At 38.7% G+C, this 24,339-nt stretch overlaps 1 protein-coding gene across 1 annotated transcript in view; it reads left to right on the plus strand.

Annotated features, from left to right (window-relative positions):
• The window catches only part of LOC126262768 (potassium/sodium hyperpolarization-activated cyclic nucleotide-gated channel 2-like), a 292,876-nt gene that overhangs the window by 177,095 nt on the left and 91,442 nt on the right, over positions 1 to 24,339 (plus strand). Inside the window, exon 4 of the mRNA XM_049959582.1 lies at positions 3,844 to 3,945. Within this exon, the coding sequence (XP_049815539.1) occupies positions 3,844 to 3,945 (102 nt within the window). The remainder of the gene's footprint in view (positions 1 to 3,843; positions 3,946 to 24,339) is intronic.

Genomic DNA, 24,339 nt, shown 5'->3' on the forward strand with positions numbered 1-24,339 from the left:
ATTCCAATGTTTTCTAGGAGAGAATGGCCCTCATCCTGCCACTCCATGCTAACACTTATCAACCCCTTTGTTATTTCTAATGTCTCTCCTTCCGGAATAGATTTATCGCAAATAAAACGGATGCTAGCGTTCGGAATTATTCTTCTCTCAGTCCACAGAAAAGCAGAGTAAGAGAAAATACTATAAAAACAACAAACTGAACCGTCCTGCACGGCTCTAATCAATTTCACGACGTAAACTCTACTAAACTGGACGAGTGAAGGGATTAAGTGGTAGGGGAACAGTGAGTGAATGGGAAGGGGAACTTTCCACCTAATCCTGATTAGCGCAATACTGAACACACAAGAAATTTCATCAAATTGAAAATATACGAAATATTTCCATATACTTTATTACTCTTTTCATTTACATAACTGGCTAAGCAACAAATGCTGCTAAAATTATGCATTAAAATAATCCTGTTCCAACCCTTATATCTCTAAAACTATTCGTCTGACTCAAAACATTTGAAAGACCAGTCTTGTGTTGAGTTTACGATTACCTTGCTCTTTTAAAGAAGAAGTTTTTTCCAAAAAATTAACAATTGGAAGAAATAAACTTTTGATACAGGGAATAGGAGGGATCACCGTCTGTGTGGGGGACTTTTCTGTTTCCTGCTGCTACGCACAATACCAATATTTTACCAAAGTTTCAGAACTTTACAAATTATCCTCCATTTGCTCTTCTTTTAACTAATCTGCTTAGGGTAGTAGCATAGCCAACTTCACGTGGGGTCTCGTAGTAGGCAGCGACCAGAAATCAGTATGGGCGATTTCTGTCGATTCATCTGCCATCATCAGCCACTTAGCCAATAATCTTCTTGTTGTAAGAGCGCAGCAAATTGAAGATGAAATTATCATGATGATACTTCTTTTCATCTGATTGGCGGTGAAACTGTTAACGTTTTTATATATGTGCTATTGAAACGTGTCCAGTTGTAAGCTGTCACAGGGAGTGGAGAAAGATTTAAGATGAAAGTACGCCGCGCGCATGCGTAATGCGAGTAGCGAAGTAAGTTTTATAACAATATCCGTCTTATTGTCAGAGTATTAAATGACCCAGTGTTGGTAGTTCAGGCTGTAGCGTCGGCTCCAAATGAAATATCCTACACGCTGCTGTGACTTAACCTGAGTACCGCTTTGTGGACATCGTCAGGTACACAAAAGAAGCCGACGACTATAATGGCTTCAACCCAGACATTTTCAAAACATCGTCCGAATGGATTTTTGGTAAAAGAAACGTTATGTAGAAGGTTATTAAGCGCACAAGTAATGAAAATTTTGTCTGCATTATACAAAGGCATTTCAGAAGGTCAACGACAAGTGTTGGGTATAAAGGGAGGACAACATACTGGTGCCAAAATTCTAGCCTACTAGCAAATATGACCGGAAGTCAGTTTATGACCAGATTGCAAGAATATAGTCCTCGTGATTGCTTTTAAGGAATACCGTATGGTAACCGGTATACAATTTATTATCAACTAAGTGTAGGTTTTACCCACAAATTTTTTCTTGAAATCTAAACTTCCTGGCCATCAATCAGTAAATGACTACCAACCTTTTGCGATTTACTACCACCTTTGGACAAATGGCCCACATAAGCATTGCCAGTGATCGGGAGTGACATAGGTACTCTTCAGATGTCAAGTAAGTCATCACATTCACATACAGTGAGCTTACATTTTTTTGTCTAGGACATATTGAGCAAGAATTAAATTACAAATAATTCCAATACCTTGATGCTGAACAAAGTTTTTTGGATGTTTCCCTTGACTGTAAGGCAAACGTTGGAACTGGAAAAACAATTCCAAATATTTTCAGGCAGAGCTCCCTGTGTCCCATAGCCATCTCTCGTGGTATTTGGCTGAAAAGTCCCGGACCTACTTGGGTCATTGCGTGAACAGCCGAGTCTCCCTATAGAATGAAAAGTATCCCCCCAAAACAGGCAGCCCCACACCCCATTGGTGAATGGTGTGTGTCATTTAATAACATATGTGTAATTTGATTCATGACATCATTAAAATGGCGGACATAAACCAGTCATTGAAATCCAAAATGTGTCAGATAGGTGTCATGAGAAGAATGAAAGTTATTAGTATAAATCAATCGTGTTGGCTTTGCCTACTGATTACAAAACTGTCGTTGTCCAGTCTAACAAAGACACCTGGCTAGTAGAGTACAGTCTCGTGCCACATTGTACATTCCAAAAAATAATGTAGAAGCAAGATAATTATCATGTGTTCCATTCTGTCTCTCTTTTCACAGGAATGACGACACACACCAGATCATTATCACATCATGCGCCAAAGCCGATATCTGATATTTGAATGTTCTACCCAGCCTCTGTCTGAAACAGCACTAGATCACATTTGAAACTACTACACAAACAAAATCAATGTCTTTGCGTAACACTCAACACATTCGTAGTAAAGACAGGTTTTGGGACCATTGTCACTCACTGGCTAAGGTTTTTGTTGGCGAACATAAGTTCCTAGTTGAGAGTTACTTCATATTGCCCTACATTTTTCAAGTTTAACAACAACTGTCAAACACATTTGTATGACCCAAAGCTTTTTTGTAATCATGATGGAATTTGGGTCTAGTCCATCATCACCTGCAGTATTCATATTACAGAATGAAACCACTTAGCAGTCAGCTGTTTATGTGGAGTAACGAACAGGGAATTCTCTTCAACAGTATCACCGTAATACTCATGTTTTGCATTTTATATGAACTAATCCTTTCTCTAAATTTCAAATTATATATGTGCATAAACTTAACAATCAATGGATTGCCCCAATTTTTTAAAATGTAATTATGCTCACTATTATGAGTTAAAAGGCCAACTGGAGTTCATTGTAGTATAATGATTACATTTTTACTCTAGGGTGATGAAGCTCATGGTGGCAGTCTCTGTCACTATCGATAACCCACATCTGGAGCATATTCGACGAGGTATTAGAGTGCTATGATCACTTACGAGGTTAAGTTTTCATTTCTGAGTAATGTACCACAGCAAAGGCAAAGGTAGGCCCGTGGAAGTAAGCACGTCACAGCCATGACAGATGGGATACGTTATTCCTGTCTGAGGTACAGTTGTTCATTAGCTACCTTGTGCTTGGTGCAGACTGTAGACACACTTTGTATTTGCTGTGCTGTAGCTTGTTTGATGGAGGGCCTAGCAAGACCAACTGGCTGCACTTGCATTGCTCGAGGACCAAACGACAGGTCGGCTGGCTTAGGCGCGAGAAGTGAGATGGGATAAGAAATCTAGAGAGCGAGTCACAGGTGGTAGGTGATAGGCAGCAGGGTGCGCGCTGAGGGGGGCGTCGGAGAGACAGCCGCCTGCGCTACCTCCCTCACTGGATGTGCTTGCATGCTCTTCTCCGCCCGTTTGCACTGCCTTTCGCATGGGGTTGCTTGATGTTTCCGCCCTGCCCTAGTCCTCCCAGTACCTATCCCCACATAAATGGTATGAAATGTACTTGTATGTTTTGCCCTCCCTCTCAAACATTCCTACTAAAACTTAGAAAATAGCTGGATGTTGCATTCATTAAAACGCATAAATCTCTTCGACAGTGCACATGTCTCCTCTAAAACTCTGCTGTGCTCTTTCACTGTCTCTTAACTGTATTCTATCTCTTTTTGATAATACCTGTCACAAATTTCACTTTAAAACATTAAAATTTCTATTTCAAAAATGCGTTTAAAAAAATCTTCCCCGATACCTACCAGTTCAGTGTATGTTTTTCGTGATGGCTTGAGCTCTCTATCGTGTGTTTTTCTCCTGCTTCTTTTTTTCTAGATCTTGCAGAATCTCCAAAAAAAGCGCACTGAAAGGAGGGGACGCCTCAGCACGGATGCCCCAAAGAAGTCAAAGTTCAGCAAAAGCAATCTGATTTTTAAGGTAACCTTGGTGCTGGTGTTGGCTTGGCCGGGCTGCCTCTGCTGTTTCTGTTGCATGGCCTAACGCCCGACGCCTGCATGTTGCCACCAGCTTATCTTTCGCTAAACCCTCGTCTTTTGCCCGTCACCTCGTGCTGCTTGTAGCTAGGACGCGATGGCAGATTCCACGCCGGCCGGAACAGCACCGACAGTTGCGAGTTAATGAGACTCGCTTACTGGTACGACAGAGGTATATCCGTAAGACGAAGCTCTGTATGCTTGTAAGTCTAGGTACCTGACCTTTTGTTGTCACTGCAGAATCAGTTCCAGAATATTTTAAGTTCTGACATTCAAGAGGAGTAACTGTGTTGTATACCAGAGACCGTGCCACATGAACACACTCCAGAGGATGTGTGACAGATCATATATCAATGCGCCATAGAGATGCTTTGAATTAGACATTTAATATATATGCTCGAGTATTGAAACTATCCTTTTTCTTTGTGTGGAGAAATATCACATTAATTGTGACTTCTGTATTAATTCCATTATAACATATAAATTTGAACAGTATTGATGGTAAAATGTAAGGAGTGTACACATTCAGTAACTGAAATATCAGTTGATGAATATGATAAATTTGAAAAAGCAACTGGTTTGTTCACTAGCACTTGTCATCTAAAATCATAAAAATGAATGTTAAGACAACATTATTAAAAGTGTAGAAAGAAGACACAAACTTTTCTGGTGATGAAGAATGCTGTTTATGGTCAAGCCACAGGTATTCGAGTATGCTTTTGTGTGTGTTACCAGGCAACTGATGGCACGTCATTGGCAATATAATTGTTGTATCTTCATATTGGCTGCAAATTGTAAGATGTTTTATGTAACTCTGTACTTCCATTTATTTCATACTGCTCTTTTTGTTATTAAAAAACGCTTTCTATGTTGCATTCAGGGTAGTTACTCACACCTCATGTCTAACATCACATAACAAATGATGTGTTGGATTACATACAATATGCTTTATGAAGTGACTATGTCTACACACACACACACACACACACACACACACACACACACACACACACACACACACAAATATTAGTACACCTACACAGGAGGCATGTTTTTTTCCTCTATTAGAACTGCACTGACTTTTGACAGAGTTGATGTTTTCTGTTTCAACCAATAACCATGTCTGTGGCACAGGTCAGTAATGTGTGTCAGTGTAATGCAGTGAAGTGTGGAGATCAACAGTTCAAATACTTGTGATGGGAGAAATTTGGATCTCTGCATGTGGTCCTGCCTGATCATCAAATAAACACCACTTAGCTGGGTCACACTCCAAGCATTCCTGCAGTGCCTTATGATAGGAGGGGTAAAGTGCACTGTCGTTGGTGATCCTTCCATCAAATTATGATGCTATCACCAGCAGATTTTGTTCCGTTTTTTACAGAAGTACGTCATGTAGCATCAAATTCTGTGTATTCCCTTTCTCTCATTTTGCACTCTATCATAAACCACAATAAGAACTTCACGAGCACTCATCGTACTCATTATTATGGTGCAGGATACTAAAAAGATGATTCACAACAATATTTTCTTTTAAATCTCCACTTGGAACTTGACTAATACTCTTTTGTGAAATTCCTAGACTATATTTTTTGCAACCCTCACCCATGGTTGTTGATGATCTTTGTAGAATAACATGAATGAAATCATATTATTTACATTCTGACTGTCCATCATGATTAGCCATACAGTTTTTACTGCAATAAAAGGAAGTACTGAATGTTGTTAATGATATTTGATTTTCCACAATTCATGATATTTACATACTAGAATCTTTTCCAATTAAAAACCATCAACTGCTCCTCCTTTTTCTTCTTCTTCTTCTTTATCTTCTCCTCCTCAAGGATTAGGCTAAAATAAAGGCTATTTTGATGCTCTTTTCTTCCTTAGTATACTAAATTAAAATTTGATTATTTTTAATCAATGTTTTTGCTTCCACAAATATAAGAAGTATGACAATTGAGAAGCTGCAACATGATCTTGAATTTAGAAAGCACTGGTAAATCTAGAAGGGATTAATGATGTTGATGCTTCAAGTTACAATGCTAATGTGCGAGAGAGTAAATGTTTAATGAAGTTCCAAACTTGCAGTGTAACTTCATTTATGTTTCTTTCGTCTGCATGTAATTTCCATCCTCAGGCTATATGAGGAAGATCCACAAAGACGCAGGCAAATTTATAAAATTAAGATGCTTGACTGTGGGAGAATCAAAACCCATAAACAGATACCTAGGTAAAATTACTTATAAGTATTTTATATGTCGCCTGTCCAACTGAAGCCCTAAAGCATTCCTTGGCAATCATGTCATCTTTACTTTGTACTAAAAAAGTGCATTGACATTTGAGGGATTTTGATGTTGTCCTGATAGATAGCCATCATGATCAGGCTTTTAGATTTTGTCTTGTGGTTACATAAAAAGTCTAACAAAGTTTCTAAGTTATAACAACAGCCTTTTTCTTTCCATAATGTAGATAAAATCAAGAACTTCAGCCCTAGTTTTGGCATTTTGAACAGCAGCTTCTTAGATCAGGAAGATATTTTTTCTTTCAAGTACTTCTCACTTGTGAACAATTCTGAAATTTCCAAATCAAAATTGTAAGAGTCCTCAATGAAAAGTTGAAGCAATTCTTTGCAAGTCATGTGATGTGTATTAAGTAGTCAGATTACTACTTTTTTACATGTGACTCCTTTGATTATACATAGAAATATTCTCACATGTAAATCCGTTTCACAACCAATTTTCTAAAGCACAACCACGAAGAAAATTAATAATCTCATCATTTCAGAACTTTAAATGGTTGTAATAGAACTTTGGTTGAACTATTATATTTTGCACACTTTGAGCTGCAAGGTTAGATTGATGTATATGAGAAAAACTGTTTGTGAAGTTACAGACAGAAGTAGAACTGAAAGATTTTGGACTTCTCATATAAAAGGTAGGCTCCCGCACTTACTCACAGAAAATAATGTTTTGATAGCTTGACTTGTCAGACATTTTATTCCTTTTCGCATGTACCACATCTTGTGAGCCCTTTGATATTGTCATTATTATCTGTAATTCATTGCTTTTAACCTTTCTTATAACATTACTTGAATCACTCTACCAACTCTTGCATTAGTAACTTAACTATCCAAAATCAGTAATCACTGCCTTACTTAATAGTGAGGTGAAGCTATCCTAATTTTATAGCAGCAACGGTGTGAGGCCATAGATTTATGAAGATGAATCTAAAGACACAAGGATTGGAACATCCTAAGATATATAAATAAATAACTTCTTTTTGCTGGGTACAACCATAGTAGATCCCTGGCATTCATTCATTAATTAGTTCATAAACAATGCTCCATACTTCCTATCATGAAAAAGAATCATCAGAGCCATGAAAAAAAATTGAGATATGCATTACCACAGGGATGCATCTATGATAAACTGCTACTGTAGCTATGTTAAAAACTAATAATTATTCTCATTGACAGCTAATTGGTTGGCATGCCCACATAAAATGCTGAACAGTGGCTGCCTTTCAAAAGGTATGTGACATAGACTATTAATAGGTGGCCTCTGATTGGTGGAGTAGGATTTACCACTTACTGGAGCAGGTCTAGAATAATATTAATGATGTGAGGCTTATATTGTTTATTAAGGGCACTTTATTTGCTATATTCACTCACACTAAAAAGGCTGTATTATATTATTTTATGTAAAGCAGCAGGAAATATATTGCACTGAAAAAAGAACTTTTTATGATATTCAACAGTTGTTCACCTGTTGCTACGTACTTTGAGAATACTTATTACTATTGGAAGCTAGCAGTTATTATGTACTGAATGACTGGAACATTGTTTAAAATATACATTGTTTTCTAAAGTGCCTGCAGGACTTGTTAGTCCAATTTCATGATATTAAGGCATTTGATAGAAAGACTAAGTAGTTCACTCCCTGATTCAGATTACTTGAAGTATCTTTTGAATATGTCATCTATTTCATTTTATGCCTTTGATAAATCTGCTGTAATAACATTATTAATTTTCTAACTAATATTCACAATACTGCAATAAATATCAAAATATTTGCCTACACTTCTGATACCAGAAAACATTTTTAGATTGGTAAGTTGAAACTGCCCTGGAAGACAGGAAGTTAAAAAAAGTGGAGTATTAAATGTTGGAAAAACAAATTACTAGTGACAATTTTTAAAAAACTGAAAATAAGGATTTGCTTTTTAGTTCCTGCTTGCCAATTAGATCTTGTGATACATTTCAGTGTAGCATTTTTTTTAACCATCTCAAAAGTTTCTTCACCTCAGTTCAAAAGTTTTGTCCATCTAGAACACCTATGAACTTTGTTAACGAAGGACTGTATCGCAGGACACTCCATCTGTATATTTCCTAATAATCAACATGTGCATGATACCATACACATTGCTCCGGGCTGAAATGGACAACATCAGTCATTTACTGTCCCCATTATGAATTTAAGAATACAACCAGTAATTCAAAAAATAGGCTACTATTGTCAAGCAGTAGTACAGTTAGTTACTGATACAACCAAAATGGTTAAAATGAGAATTTTTATTGCATACCCTTGTCTCTTCCAAATCTTTTTTGTTTCCTCTGTAGCTGAGGTTGCTAATGCATGCCTGTGTGGTGGCACTTGGCTCTGAGCACTATGGGACTTAACATCTATGGTCATCAGTCCCCTAGAACTTAGAACTACTTAAACCCAACTAACCTAAGGACATCACACAACAGCCAGTCATCACGAGGGGTGGCACTTGACTCAAATGTAAATGACTTCAAATCCTGGTGGCGGATGAAATTTTGACTGTCAGTATTTGGCAGGGAAAAGGAGGAGAGTTGGTGATATTCCTGACCACCAGTCTTTGCACCAATGTCCAAGATTAAACCTCTTCACGGTCTCTCACAAAGCAAGAGCATGTAACACTGTTGGCGGTGCTCCATCCATTGGATGGGCACATTAGGCTTGGTGTGTGGCTTGGTGTTATTCAAGAGCACTAGGCCATGTGGTGGGTCGAGATTTCACCCTCTCCCTTCACTTGTCATCTTCATCGTACAACACAAGCATAAAAATACACTATGCACTCATCCATTACAGTCACCTACACTCTACAAATATGCCCTCTTATATACTCAAGGAAAGAGGCCAATATGCAAGAAGAAAGAACACCTTTTCCAATAGGCAGCTGAATCCATCTTATGAGATACCCCAGCCAACAGTGCTATATGACAATTACATTTTTTTCTTGTCTATGAGTTATCTGATCTCTGAAATCAACATAATTTTTTGCATGCTGTAGTTGAAAATATTTTCTTTTAATTATCCCAAGGAAACTTGGTTTTCAATGTGCATCTCTATCGCAGTTAGTTATGTGTGTTTTTCCCTTGTCCTATAAGTAATGTGTTTCCTGTTTCAAGATTTTAAACATTGGCTGAACAGCAACTGTTGAAATTCTTCACGGTAAATGATAACAGCCAAACAGTTGCAGGATAAAGATTTATTAAAATCCTTGACCACAGTTTTGGGATACCTGAATATACCTTCATCAGTAGCAAAATACACTAAAATCACATCCTGCAGTGGAGATACATAAAAATGGAGATGATATTTTAACTACTGACGACGCCTTTGGCACAGTTGCTTTATGTATCTCCACTGCAGGATGTGATTTTCATGTGTTTTGCTTCTGATTAAGGTATATTTAGATACACCAGAACTGTGCTCAAGGATTTTAATAAATCTTTATCCTGCATCTGTTTGGCTGTTATCATTTACCATGAAGTGTTTCCTGTTGTTGTTTTCCAGTACCTTGAAGCGTAAACTTCACTTTTAAAATAAATGATTTTATGTGACCCCAGAGGTGTTACAGATATTTGTCTCTCTAGAACTGTTACATGGACATATTTAGTTGCGGGGATATCGTTATTGTGTAAATCTGAAATATTTCTTTATTACCACAGGGTGAAAACATTTGTATCTCTGCTGTTTTCTGCAATTACTTAAATATAACAGGTCTGTGTGGAAACATTGATTTTAGTAATGATATTCCTCTTTTTTGGGTCGCATTTACATCTTGTTCCTTTGTCACTGAATCTATTTTGAATTTTTTTCTTATTCTGGACTGCTGGCATTGGTTTTGCTTCTCTTCCATTAGAATCTTTTCTGATGACATTTCTGATGAATAATCAAACCATTTCTCACCCTAGTGCATTATATCAAGTCAATAACGACCGTCTTCTCTCATGGCATGCCTGAATCTGTTTTAAATCATATAGTCAGTCACATTGCCCTCAGAATCAAATCCACTGGCTAAAGCAATATTTATGTTATTTATCATTTTCACGTAGGCAAACAGTAAAAGTTAGTTTTATTTATTTTCAGTATTCACTGTAAAGGTATGCATTTAGCTACACGATCATGATATTTCAATACCATTTTCCTCTTTCTTTCTACATTTGCACAAAAATCTCAAACCTTTAATTTCTGTAATGATTTTTCTCTGTCAGTTTTTATTATTTGTAGGTCCTTCCATTCATAGCTACATACCACTTAGATGTTTCACATGTCTGGCTGTCTGACATTGAGTGAAATTACTGTTGTTATTGCTGGAAAAACTGTTCTGAATATCACACAATTATTATCACAGTTACAAAATTTATTCATAAATGAAAAAAAAAAAAAAAATGAAAACCAGGACAATGCAATAAATCTCTTCTCCATAAACGTACAAAAACTAGTCCACATTATTTGAGTGCTTTGGTGCATCACATGCCTCATTGACAGGAAGAAACCATTAACCCCCCACCAGTTTTCCTTCCTCTTCAAATCACTTAATAACATAATGTCCTTTCTCAGCTTTCAAACTTGATCGTTTCACATTTCATAGTGCATAGGGTCACTGAAATCCTTCCTCTGTTGTTGATCTTGAAAAGAATTCAGTCTCTCTCCAAAAAATGCCATAAGGTCATTCTTTGAAGATCTTGATTACTGATTCTTGTGCCTACATCATCTACTATATTATCACATATTGGAATAGCGAGTAGTTATCAATATCACCTCTCCTTAAGTTACGAGAAAATACTCATGAAGGGACTCTCCCCATTTCTACTTTAATCAAGACAGCAGTTGTGGATGTCTGCACCACTAATCTTCATCTCAAATTCTTCTTGCAAAGCTTTTGTTATTGCAACTCACAACATAAGACTCTGTGCACAGTGAATGAAAACATTATCCAAGTCTTTAAGCTACTTTTTCTTTTGTTGCAAGAATGGACATTTGCAGTTGTTTCAGACACATCAAAAAATTTGTTTTCTGAATGTCTAAGATCCACTTTTTAGCTGACTATCCATCACAGACACCAAATGACTTATGACCATTATCAGCATTATGAAACAACAGTAGAATCTACTCTGATCATGTGGCCAGGATGTGAATTGTGCTTTATTGTCTGTTTCTGAATCACAATTTTTTTTCTCCAGTAAACACAGTCATCTATCATCACTATACTCTTTGGGATTGCATCCCCTTCTTCACCGTCAGCATCATCCTCAGTCTCTTCATGGTCTATGTTATGATTAACTTTTAATGCAGATTTTTCTGTGTTGGATAAATGATCTACACCTGCATTTACATCTATACTTTGCAAACCACTGTGAGGTGCATGGCAGAGGGTATGTTCCATTGTGCTAGTATTAGGGTTTTTTCCTGTTCCTTCATGTATGAAGTATTGGAAGAATGATTGTTTGATATTCTGTAGTTATATCTATCTCTACACATTGTGTTCCAGATAGCTCCTAACTCTACTTCTCAAAATCTTTGGTAAATGATTTCTTCCTTTCATGTTCACCATTTTTGTGTCATCTAGAACTGTTTAAAAAATTAAGTTACATGAAGATTAAGTGACTTTAACTGGTGCTGTGGCTATATTTTAACTTACCTTTTTTGATTCCACCTGAAATAACCGTTTCTAGGCATTTTAGCAGCAAGCTTAAGTTGACAACAGAATTTACTTTTGACAATATTTCTAAAATATCCCAGCTGAATCTGTTATAATGACTCAAAATGGATTCAGAGGCAAATCTGGTAAAAGTTCCAACTTGGCACTCCATGTTCAAAGTTTCTTTGTTGAGTAATTTTATGTTTCATCAGTTATTTCTCCTTTCATCACACTGTATAAAATTTCTCTTGTGTTGTTGTGCTACTGGTAGTCAACATTAAAATGTGAATTCTTGTCAGTGATCCAAAATCTACACAAATACAGATTGCTTGCTTGCAGCACACAAAACAGCAGTCAAAAAAACTCTTCATAAATGTTGTAGACAGATGGCCAAAAATCTTATCATCAGTCATTTTATTGATCTTGCCTAAACCTCTAAGATTTGTAGTAAAAGTGGTTCTGACTTCCACACAAACTATTCAGTGTTACCACAGTTACAAACTCTATTGATAAATGAAATAGAAAAACAGAATAATGCAACTCTCTTGTTCTCCACGAATGTAATTTCGCTGTGAACATACAAAAAAACTCCACTTTGTTCAGCTACTTTGTTCATCACCTGCCTCATTGGCAGGAAACCATTTAATTCTCCCATTCAAATCATATATTATTATAGTATACAAAATTATAACAATGACTCAAAATTAGATAGATGTTGTATTTGCATAGTCTTTTCAAGTATTTATGGCCAAAGTAATTAACAATGTCTACATTTTATAGTTAACTTATTTCAATTCTTTGAAATAAAAAAGAACAAATCAGCAGCAGAACTATATGAAATGACAGCAGTACAGAAAAAAGTGGAAGTAATGCATTGCACGATATGTTCAGGACAGGTGTTAGTAAAGTTCCATGATGAAAATAATCAATGATACAGGTGTGTGGAGAATATAAACTGAGTGAAAAATGGTGAACAGAGTTATAGATGGACAGAGATGGAAAAGAAAAGAAAAAAAAGAAAAGAAAAAGAAAGTGGTGTAAGTGATGAATGAGAAATCAGAATGGCAATATATGACATATGCAAAATGAGAGGGCAGAGTGGATGGGACAAAGAAACAAAATTAAGAAGATGAGCTGGTGTAGATGCATGTATTACGAGAGAAAAAGTGAAAGAGAGGAAAATGGTGTTATAGAAGCAGCAAGTAGCTGATGTCATGTTGGTGTAAGTATTTAAGTCCAAGGAAGATGGAAAATTCCCCTATGCAAGTTTTCAAATAGTTATCCATCAGATGTCTGGTGTGTTCATCAGTTACAAGAGTCCTTTATCGATCAGGTCTCAGTGTGTGCTAAGTTTTCTCACTGCTGTTTCTACAAAGAATCATAGCACCTCTCTCCTCTTTCATCTTAGTCAGCCTATTATGTCTGGCCTCCTGGAACCTAATGGATGTATCTTCCACAGTAAATCAATATTGATAACTCAAACAATGGAAAATTCATGATGTTCCTCTATCTAGGATGGAATGTAACTGGTCTGGCTTCAGCTGCCAGAGACTGTGGCCTTGTGTGTGTGTGTGTGTGTGTGTGTTTTTCTATTTTTGACAAAGGCCTTGTTGGCAGGAAGCTCATTTTGTGACAGTATTTTTGCTGTGCCTATCTGCAACTCAACATCTCCGCTACATGGTGAATATTTACAATTCTTTACACAAAAATCTTCAGTTATGTATTACATATATTACATTTCCTGAATCATCTACAATATGTGCCAATCCCACATCCAGTCCATTGCCTGCTTGTTATTATAGACTCTGTGTCTTCTTAGGCTACGATTCACTAAAACACAAGTTAAGAAACCAGATTAATGCTCAGGATGAGTGGTCCTGAAATTTGTGTCTCGCTTTCCTTATTCAAGTTTTATGTGGTTTTTCTAAATCATTTTCTATAATTGCTGGGATGGTCATTCAAAGAGTCATACCTCATCCTTGTCTAGCTAGGCTGGTATGTTGCCTGTTAAAATCCAAGTACTGCCCACAAATATAGGTTGGACATTTTACCTTCTGGCATATATTTAATCATTCTTTCACATAATATTGTGTTCTCTAGATCCTATCATCTGGAAGGGTCATCAGGAATATGGTACAATCTAAAATATACATAATTATACTTAAGCAAACAATGGGAACTCCAGGCTAGAACATAAACAGTATAAGGAAAAAATGTTTCAAATGGCTCTGACCACTATGAGATTTAACTTCTGAGGTCATCAGTCCCCTAGTACTTAGAATTACTTAAACCTAACTAACCTAAGGACATCACACACATCCATGCCCGAGGCAGAATTCGAACCTGTGACAGTAGCGGTCGCGCGGCTCCAGACTGTAGCGTATAAGGAAAAGAAGGAAATTATTTTTGTTTCTTCTGTTGTTGTCATGTACATCCCAAGTCACCTCAAAGTGACTTATATCATTTGCCACTAATAACATTAAAAAGTAAACACACTACAGTGTAAGAATTTGTAGGAATTTGTAGAGAACTCTAAAACATATTTACTCATCAGTGTGCATAACAGTGTTGTTGCACAATTTTGCATTGTAAATACTTCATTCGTGTTGGATGTGTTCCCTTACAAGAATACCACATGAGATATTAGGGAATGAAACTATGCAGATATGTTAGCATTATTCATGAATATCTAAATATGATTATAATAGAGGGAAACATCCCACGTAGGAAAAATATATCTAAAAAAAAAGATGATGTGACTTACCAAATGAAAGTGCTGGCAGGTCGACAGACACACAAACAAACACAAACATACACACAAAATTCAAGCTTTCGCAACAAACTGTTGCCTCATCAGGAAAGAGGGAAGGAGAGGGAAAGACGAAAGGATGTGGGTTTTAAGGGAGAGGGTAAGGAGTCATTCCAATCCCGGGAGCGGGAAGACTTACCTTAGGGGGAAAAAAGGACGGGTATACACTCACACACACACACATATCCATCCACACATATACAGACACAAGCAGACAAAAAATATGTCTGCTTGTGTCTGTATGTGTGTGGATGGATATGTGTGTGTGCGCGAGTGTATACCCGTCCTTTTTGCCCCCTAAGGTAAGTCTTTCCGCTCCCGGGATTGGAATGACTCCTTACCCTCTCCCTTAAAACCCACATCCTTTCGTCTTTCCCTCTCCTTCCCTCTTTCCTGATGAGGCTACAGTTTGTTGCGAAAGCTTGAATTTTGTGTGTATGTTTGTGTTTGTTTGTGTGTCTCTTGACCTGCCAGCACTTTCATTTGGTAAGTCACAACATCTTTGTTTTTTGAATATCTAAATAGTGAGAGATATTTCTTAACACTAAGCAGACTGAACTGAATTTTTGTCACTTTATCGGTACTGCTGAAGATAAGGTGGGTAGATCACGTAACTAATGAGGAGGTATTGAATAGGATTGGGGAGAAGAGAAGTTTGTGGCACAACTTGACTAGAAGAAGGGATCGGTTGGTAGGACATGTTTTGAGGCATCAAGGGATCACAAATTTAACATTGGAGGGTAGCGTGGAGGGTAAAAATCGTAGAGGGAGACCAAGAGATCAATACACTAAGCAGATTCAGAAGGATGTAGGTTGCAGTAGGTAGTGGGAGATGAAGAAGCTTGCACAGGATAGAGTAGCATGGAGAGCTGCATCAAACCAGTCTCAGGACTGAAGACCACAACAACAGACGACAACAACACATCGGTACTGTACATTAATCCTATTCCAAGTTGCCCATTTGGACACAAGCAATTTTCCACCTGATGTTTTTATAATCACCTATTGTTGTTAGTTTTTCATACAGCGAAACATGGATTCTGATGCAATTTTAAATTTTTTTTTTCCTTTTGTGTGGGTAGGGGGCAAGTGGCTTGAACATTTTATTCTCAAGAATAATTGTTACATTTTTGTATGATAAAATAAATGTGCAAAGAAGAGAGATGAACAACCAGCCCCCTTTTATACCAACCACTTCATAGCTAACATAACACTGTCTATTGACTGTTGATACATTCACCATTAGGTTTTGACAAAAAAACTGAACTGTTAAATTTCACCACAAAGCACACTGCTTTTTTTCTTTATTTATGATTCTTTGCCATCATCATCACTTTTGATGTCTGTTTCAGCTTACAATTCAGTACAGTCCATGCCGCATATGCCAAGAAGTAATAATATTTCTGTCTTTTGTCTGTTTTTATTCATATTGTGTTAAATGTTTCTTGCCACAGAGTGTAAGCTTCTTCATTAAATGAATCATTTTGGAGACTGATTCTACCACAAATACATCTTTCCTTTCCAAAAAAACCTCTTGCAATATACACACAAATTTCTCATACTATCTTTGCCAGTTTCTGCAACTGAACAATTTTATCTAAAACACCTTACAAATATTTTTCTTCTGACATAATGTTATCTTTCTTTTGATTGTTTACAAATGGCTATGATTTTATTTAACCACTTTCTATACTTAATATAACCCACTCAATATTGTATATGAATTACCTACTAAAATACTAGTAATATCCTTTACACATTGTCTGTGTATCTCATTGTGTTAGGTTCCTGGGAAATTTGTCATTCGAATCTCAATACTGGAAACTACTTCAAAAAGATTGTCCCATATGGTCATTTGCACATTTGGTCTCCCCCATGCATCATATGCATAAACGTTGCACAGGTTCAGGTTCCTAAATCACAATCAAGAATCTGTCAGTAAGAGCAAATTGTCACAAGCATGTAGTATTTAGTGTTAGTACTGTTGTAAAGCATTTCTGTCACATAAAAGTAAGATCTTGTTATCTTTGTTACCATTCATATGCTCTGCATCCTCTCCTCCCATTAACTGATCTTAAGAATTTGCATGTGCCTGAGCTGATCCGCTGCTTCTCCTTACTTGGTAACTATCATCTAGGAAGCAAATGATGGAAAGTCCAGGATGAAATAATGACAATATTTTAAAAAGGACATATTGCTACCCACCATATAGAGGAGATTTTGGGTGACAGATAGGCACAACAAAAAGACTGCTATACATTTGAGCTTGGGGTCAAAAGGCCTTCTAAAGTAGGAAACACACACACACACACACACACACACACTCTCTATTACTGTCTCTGGCCACTGAGGCCAGGCTGTGAGCAACTGCACCTGATGGGAGAAGCAATCCTTGGATGCTGATACTAAGGAGGAGACTGGGGCGGGGAAGTGGAGAGATAGCAGGGTAGAGGTGGGAAAGGGTGTAATGCTCCTTGTGGGAACATTAAGGGACATGGTAGGGACAGGGTAGGGCTGCTAGGTGCAGATGAGAGGTTGAGGGGCAGGGGATGGAAGACAAGAGAAATAGCGGAGGGAAAAAGATAGTGAGTGTGTTGGTGTATTAGAAGGCTGTGCAGTGCTGGAGTAGGGGCAGGGAAGGGGACAGGTGGTTGAAGGACGGGGGCTAGAGGAGGTCGAGGCCAGGGGACTAACAGGAATGTAGGATAAATTGAAGGTAGACTTCCCACCTGCACAGTTCAGAAAAGATGCTGTTTGTAGGAAGGATCCAGATGGTGCAGACCATGAAGCAGTCATTGAAATGAAGCACAATGTATTTGGCAGTGTGTTCAGCAGCAGGATGGTCTAGCTGTCTCTTGGCCACAGTTTGGTTGGTGGCCATTCATGCAGAAAGACAGCTTGGTTGCCATGCCCACTTAGAAAGTTGCTCATTGGCTGCAGCTTAGTTTGTAGATCATGTGACTGCTTTCACAGGTGGACTCACTTTTGATGGGATAGGTGAAGCATGTGACAGGACTGAAGTAGATGGTGGTGGGAGGACGTATAGGACAGGTCTTGCATCTAGATCTATTTCAGGCACATGAGACATGAGGCAAGGGATTGGGAGCAAGGGTGGTGTAGGGATGGACAAGAATATTGTGTGGTTTTGGTGGTGGTGGAATATCATTGTTGGAGGAGTGGGAAGGATAGTGTGACAACAAGAGGTAATCAAAACCTTGCCCGTCAACAGATTCAGATGCTCCAGTCCTGGGTAGTACTGAGTCATCAGGGGAGTACTTCTTTGTGGCTGGACGGTGGGAATGTGGGAGGTGGCAGCTGACTGGAGAGACGAGACATCGGACATCTGTTTCTGTACAAGGTTGGGAAGAACTCAGTGAGTCCTTGGATATATTTGGAGAGGAGTTGTAATTGTGGGTGAGAATATAATTGGTTTTGATGAGAGAATCTCTGCTGTCATGGCCCAACACCTTCAGCCTACTACCCATGCCCTTCTCTTGTGTATAAAAGAAACCAACCATTTCCTCCACCGACTGTCTATAGTTCCTGTTCCTTTATCACACAGTGCACTGCTCATCACTGTTGGTGCCACCTCCCTTACACCTCAGTGCACATGGCCTTGCCACTATTGAACACTACCTTTCTCAGTGCCTACAGCTTCCTTCATGGTCATCATACCCAACTATATCCTCACCCACAAGTACTTCACCTTTGAAGGCATAACCTACAAACAAATCTGTGGTACAGTAATGAGCACCTGCATGGCACCATCCAATGCCAACCTATTTGTAGGCCATCTAAAAGTATCCTTCCCAACCACCCAGAATCCCAAACCTGTCACCTGGTTCACATTAATTGATGACATCATTGTGATCTACATTAAATGAAACTGAGGACATTTTATCCACATTCCTCCTGAATCTCAATACCTTCTCCCCCATTCACTTCACCTGGCCCTCCTCAGTGTAACAAACCATATTCATCGATGTTGACTCCATCTCACCTAAATACCTCCGTCCATATCAAACCTACCAACCACCAGCAATACCTCCACTTCGACGGGTGCCATCCACGTATAACTATCACATCTGTCATGATGAGCAGTCCCTCTCCAAATATACAAGGCCGTCACTGAGGTCTTCACAGACTGAAATTACCCTCCCAACCTTGTACAGAAACAGATCTCCCGTGCCTTGTCTCTCCAATCATGTACTATCTCCCATATTCCCACTGTCCAGCCACAAATGAGCACTTCCCTCATGACTTGGTACCACCCAGGACTGGAGCAACTGGATCACCTCCTCTGCCACAATTTTGATTACCTCTCATAGTGCCACAAAAGGAGGAATATCCTACCCACTATCTTTCCCACTCCTCCCGCAGTGTTGTTGCACTATCCAGCAAACCTATGCAGAATCCTTTTTCATCCCTACTCTACCCCTGCTGCCAACCCCTTGCTCATGGCTCATGTCCCTGCAGCAGACATATATGCAAGACCTGTCCTTTACAGTGTCATGCCACCACCTACTCCAGCCCAATCACAGGAACCACCTATTCCATCAAAGGCAGAGCTACCTGTGAAAGCAGCTGTGTGACCTACAAACTAAGCTGCAACCACTGTGCTGCTTTCTACATGAGCATGATAGTCAAAAAGCCATCCTTCCACATGAATGGCCACCAACAAACTGTGGCCAAGAGACAGCTAGACCCCCCACTTACTTAACATGCAGACCAGTACAATGTGCTTTACTTCAATGACTTCTTCACAGCCTGTATCCTTTCTACCAATGCCAGCTTTTCTGAACTGCAAAGGTGGGAAGTCTCCCTGCAACATATTCAACATTCCCATTAGCCCCCTGGATTCCCTGCAATATATCCTACATTCCCATTAGCCCTCTGGCCTAAACCATTGCTAGTCCCTTTTCTTCAACCACCTATCCCCTTCCTTCCTCCCACTCCAACACTACACAGCTTTCTAAACCACCATTGCACCCACTGGTCATTTTCCCTTCCTCTATCTCTCTTCTTCTTTTCCACTACCTTCCCTTCCTCAACCCCCCCCCCCCCTCCGCCCTAAATCTCCCAACTGCACCTAGCTGTCCTACCTTATCCCCATCATGTCCATGCTCTCATAAGGAACGTTACTCCCTCCCACACCCCAGCCCTGCTATCCCTCCCCCTCCCCTCCCCACCCCACCCCAGCCTCCTTCTCATTTAGTCCCAGCACCTGCAGACTGGTTTTCCCATCAGGCACAATTGCTCGCAGTCTGACCTCAGTGGCCAGAGACAGTGGTCATGTGTGTGTGAGTTGTGCTTGTGTGAATGTGTGTATGTCTTCTACCTTTGCCGAAATTTCAAATACGATGGTGGTTTGAAAAGATCTCGGAATCACCATGAAAGGTCAGTACCAGCACAACCAGTTGTTTGTGCGATATTCATTGGACTGTTGCAGTCGAGATTCGAGCATTGATTAAGTACGTCGTAAAGAAAGGCATGAAAGCAAAGGACATTTATGCCGATTTCTAGAATACTCTGGGGGACTCTGCTCCTTCATATTCAACTGTTGCCAAGTGGACAAATGAATTTAAATTTGGTCAGAAGAGCTTAGATGATGATCCGTGCAGTGGTTGGCCAAGAGGTGTCACTACGCCAGAAACCGTTGCAAAAGTGCACAAAATGGTCGTGGAGGATCGCCGATTGAAAGTGCGTGAAACTGCTCGTGCCAGATGTCATCTGAAAGGATATATCACATTTTAACTGAAGAATTAGAAATGAAAAATTATCTGAAAGATGAGTGCCACGACTCTTGGTGCTGGATCAAAAATGAGACTGAACATATTGGAACAATGTTTGGCACATTTTAGGAGAAACAAACAAGATTTTTTGCGTCGGTTTGTGACCACAGATGAAACGTGGGTGCACTACTATACCCCAGAGACAAAACAACAGTCAATGCAGTGGGAACATGATTCTCAGCCACCAAAGAAAGCAAAGATAATTCCTTCAGCGGGAAAGGTCATGGCATCAGTGTTCTGGGATGCGAAGAGGATTCTGTATGTAGATTATCTCCCTCCTGGGCAAACAATTACTGGAGAATAGTATGCTAACCTCCTGGACAAATTGCAATAAAAGATATGTGAGAAAAGGCCAGGTTTAGCACAGAAGAAAGTCATCTTCCATCAAGACCATACACGCCTGCACGCATGTGCCATCACCATGGTAAAATTACATGAACTAAGGTATGAATTGTTGCCACAGCCACCTTATTCACCTGATATGGCTCTGTCAGACTTCCATCTCTTCCCAAAACTGAAAATTTTTCTTGGTGGACATAGATTCACTTCAAACAAAGAATTGATAGCCGGAGTTGACAACTATTTTGCAAGCCTGGAGGAAACTCATTTTCGAGATGGGATAAAGGCACTGAAACATCATTGGACCAAGTGCATTAATCTACAAGGAGACTACATTGAAAAATAAAAAAAAATTCAGTGATGTAAGCAATTTTTTTCTATTGCGTTCTCAGAACTTTTCAAATCACCTTCGTGTATAGCAGTCCTTTTGTTGCACCTGTCTGCGATTCATCATCTCCTCTATATGGTGGGTCGCAATCTATCCATTCCATAATATTATCATGTATGAAACACTTTCTTTGTACTCAGTTCCACAGCTGTTAAAAATTTGCTAGTAATTGAAACCATGATTCTAGCCAGTCAATAAACCTTTTATTAACAATTTTGGGCAATGGGTTAATATGCATCAACATGAATGTTGACACTCTGCCTGGAGGTTATGACTGAAGTGGAGTGATGGTCAGTATCTCCACTTGCTTAATAAGTCTAAGGCATGAAGTTTTTGGCACTCCACAGATAATTCTGACAACCTCTTTCTGCATGGTAAATGCTTTTGTTGATTCTGGTGAATTGTCCCAGAAGATGATTAAATTATCACACAGTTGAGTGCAAATAACTGAAATAGGCAGACTTTGTGATACTAATATTTCCAATGTAATCAATTATCCGTGTGGTAAACCTTTTCAAGATTTGGGGAATGTGATGTTCCCTTCTAAGCTAGCTATCTACCCTTTGAAGAACTTTGTATTTGTACACTGTGTATCTGCTGGTCTTTGCGTACAATAACAAACTACTGGGAGCTTCTACAGTCAGAATGGAAAAAAAATGGCTCCAAGCACTATGGGACTTAACATCTGAGGTCATCAGTCCCCGGTCAGAATGGAACTGGATGTAGTGTTATGTTGAGGCTTATGAGAAGTGAATTTACTGTGAACTGTTTCAGAATACCTGCAAGCAGCTAGTTTGCATTAGTCTGTAGGTTAGTGGATATTTTGTTATCAGTTACGAAACCTGTACCATTGACAAACATTGTATAGCTACTTTCTTTGTCGGAGGACAAAGATAGATCATTTGTGTATATGAGAAATAGTAGAGGACTAAGGTTTATATCCTTGTGGTGCTCCATAGTGTGCCACAGTTCAACCAGATGCTGTTATTTGGTCTACAAGCTGTTAGCATCTTTATAAGAAGTGTGTGTTACAAGGCACACTCGTTATTTTTGTATTCTCTTTATCATGCTCACAGTAAAAATAAAGAGGTTCCAGCATTTACTCAAGTCAGCTGTATTCTGAGCAACTAGTTTATTAACTTTCTAGCAATTCCCTAAAAGGTAGATAGCTCAGAAATTTTCTACTTCAACATGTTCAGAATAAGCCTCAATTCACCTTATCTTACAAAGTTTCAGGAATTAGCGTTAAGTGAGGAATCTAAGAATATACTACAATCCACTACATACTAACCCACAAGTGACCACAAAGGCAAAATTAGATTAATTGCAGAGGCACTTAAGCAATCATTTTTCTTTTGCTCCGTACATGATTGGAACTAGAAGAATCTCTAAGAAGTGGTATGACAGGAAGTACCCTCTGCCATGCACTTCACAGTGGTTTGCACAATACTGATGTAGGTGTAGAGAGGTATGTAGATGCAATTGTAGACAGGAGATCCATATTCTAGAGAAGTGAGATTCATGTCCTTCTCTGTCAACCTATATTTACGTCTTTTGTCAGGCTGCTCCGAGGCTGCCCCACAGGCACAAAATCCCATGAAAGCCTTTCATTTTGCCACAGGCAGGTGCAGGTAGTGTAGGCTATACACCAGCCAGCCAGCCCAGAGTACATGTTTGGTGATGCATGAGCCACATGGCCACCCCTGCCCATGGACGCACAGCCACATAGGCTATATCTCGGCTGCCTTACTTGCTACACATCAGCTGTTTGCCCACAAGGGCCCAACTATCCACAGATGGGCACTCAAGCTGAAGCCTGTTTTGTATGGTTTCTTTAAAAAAAACTTCAGGTGATTACTTGGATGGCTCTTTTGAGAAACAGGCCACAGCTGATTTCATTTTCAGTGCTTGTCTAATGCACCACACCCTGCACTCAATCTCTCTTGGCCTTGTTGATGATGGGATGTTAAACTATTAACCTCTCTTCCCATTCTAGAACATCATTTTCTGAATAAGGGGGTCTTCATGATTATAAAACAGAAGTACAACAAATTTTGCGTGTGTAGTTGTGTAAACAGGAGTGTACACTATATAAAGAAACTATGAATATTTTGTGTGGGATATCAACAGTGCCTTGCAATATAGCAAGAATTAGATTTTCAAGATCAAGTGGTCAAACAATGAAACCCAATGTCATGTCAGATTTAGTATTACATAACATAACTCCATAGTCTGGCACAGCAGACCACAAGACATTACCAATCATTGCACAATACGATTGAATGAAGTGTTAGAGGGATATGTGGTTTATGTCCCTGTTCTTCTAGCTGTTGAGACCATATTTTGAAATTGAAGCTGCTACTTCTTCTCTTAGTAGCTCCTCAGTCATTCTCATAAGCCTGAGTGAAACTTGTTCCAATTGTCTCACCAGGAAAAAAATCCATATTAGTGCTATGGATCAAACATGGATCCTCTATGTTATAGGCATGTACTATTCAGATATAGAGACTAACTTCAGCATTATGTAAGTGAAAGAAATAGAAAAGTCTATCAAGAAACATGCTTTCATCTGAAAATGTGTATCCGAGGAATCTCTGTGGCGATATAGCAGTATTAACTAACTAGGTCCTCGCAAGTTGCAGATGATCCCAGTGATCAATGAGACAGAAATTGTGGAAATTCCCAGACCTGCCAGGTTTGATGTTGAGTTGATATTAGCAAGAGATATGTAACAGAAATATGCTTGCTGAAAAAATATACCTGCAACTAATGTTGACTGAATGACACTGTCTTCAAGAGATGCACTACTATAATACTGGATCTGTAATAATGCAATCAGCATTCATACATAAACAAGCCCTTCCTGCAACGAGACAAATGACACATTGTGAATGTGCTCCTTAAGGGCTTTTAGGACAAATCCTAGTCTTTAACATAGATTATAAGTAAAAACTAAAATTATGTTTTTCTTTTCTTCCAAGTAATTTATTTTATATTGTAAAATTTGAGTAATAAATTCGTTTAAGGCATCATTACATTAGTACAAAATGACATATC

The sequence above is a fragment of the Schistocerca nitens genome, chromosome 6 (assembly GCF_023898315.1).
Source record: "Schistocerca nitens isolate TAMUIC-IGC-003100 chromosome 6, iqSchNite1.1, whole genome shotgun sequence".
NCBI classification, from domain to species: Eukaryota; Metazoa; Arthropoda; class Insecta; order Orthoptera; family Acrididae; genus Schistocerca; species Schistocerca nitens.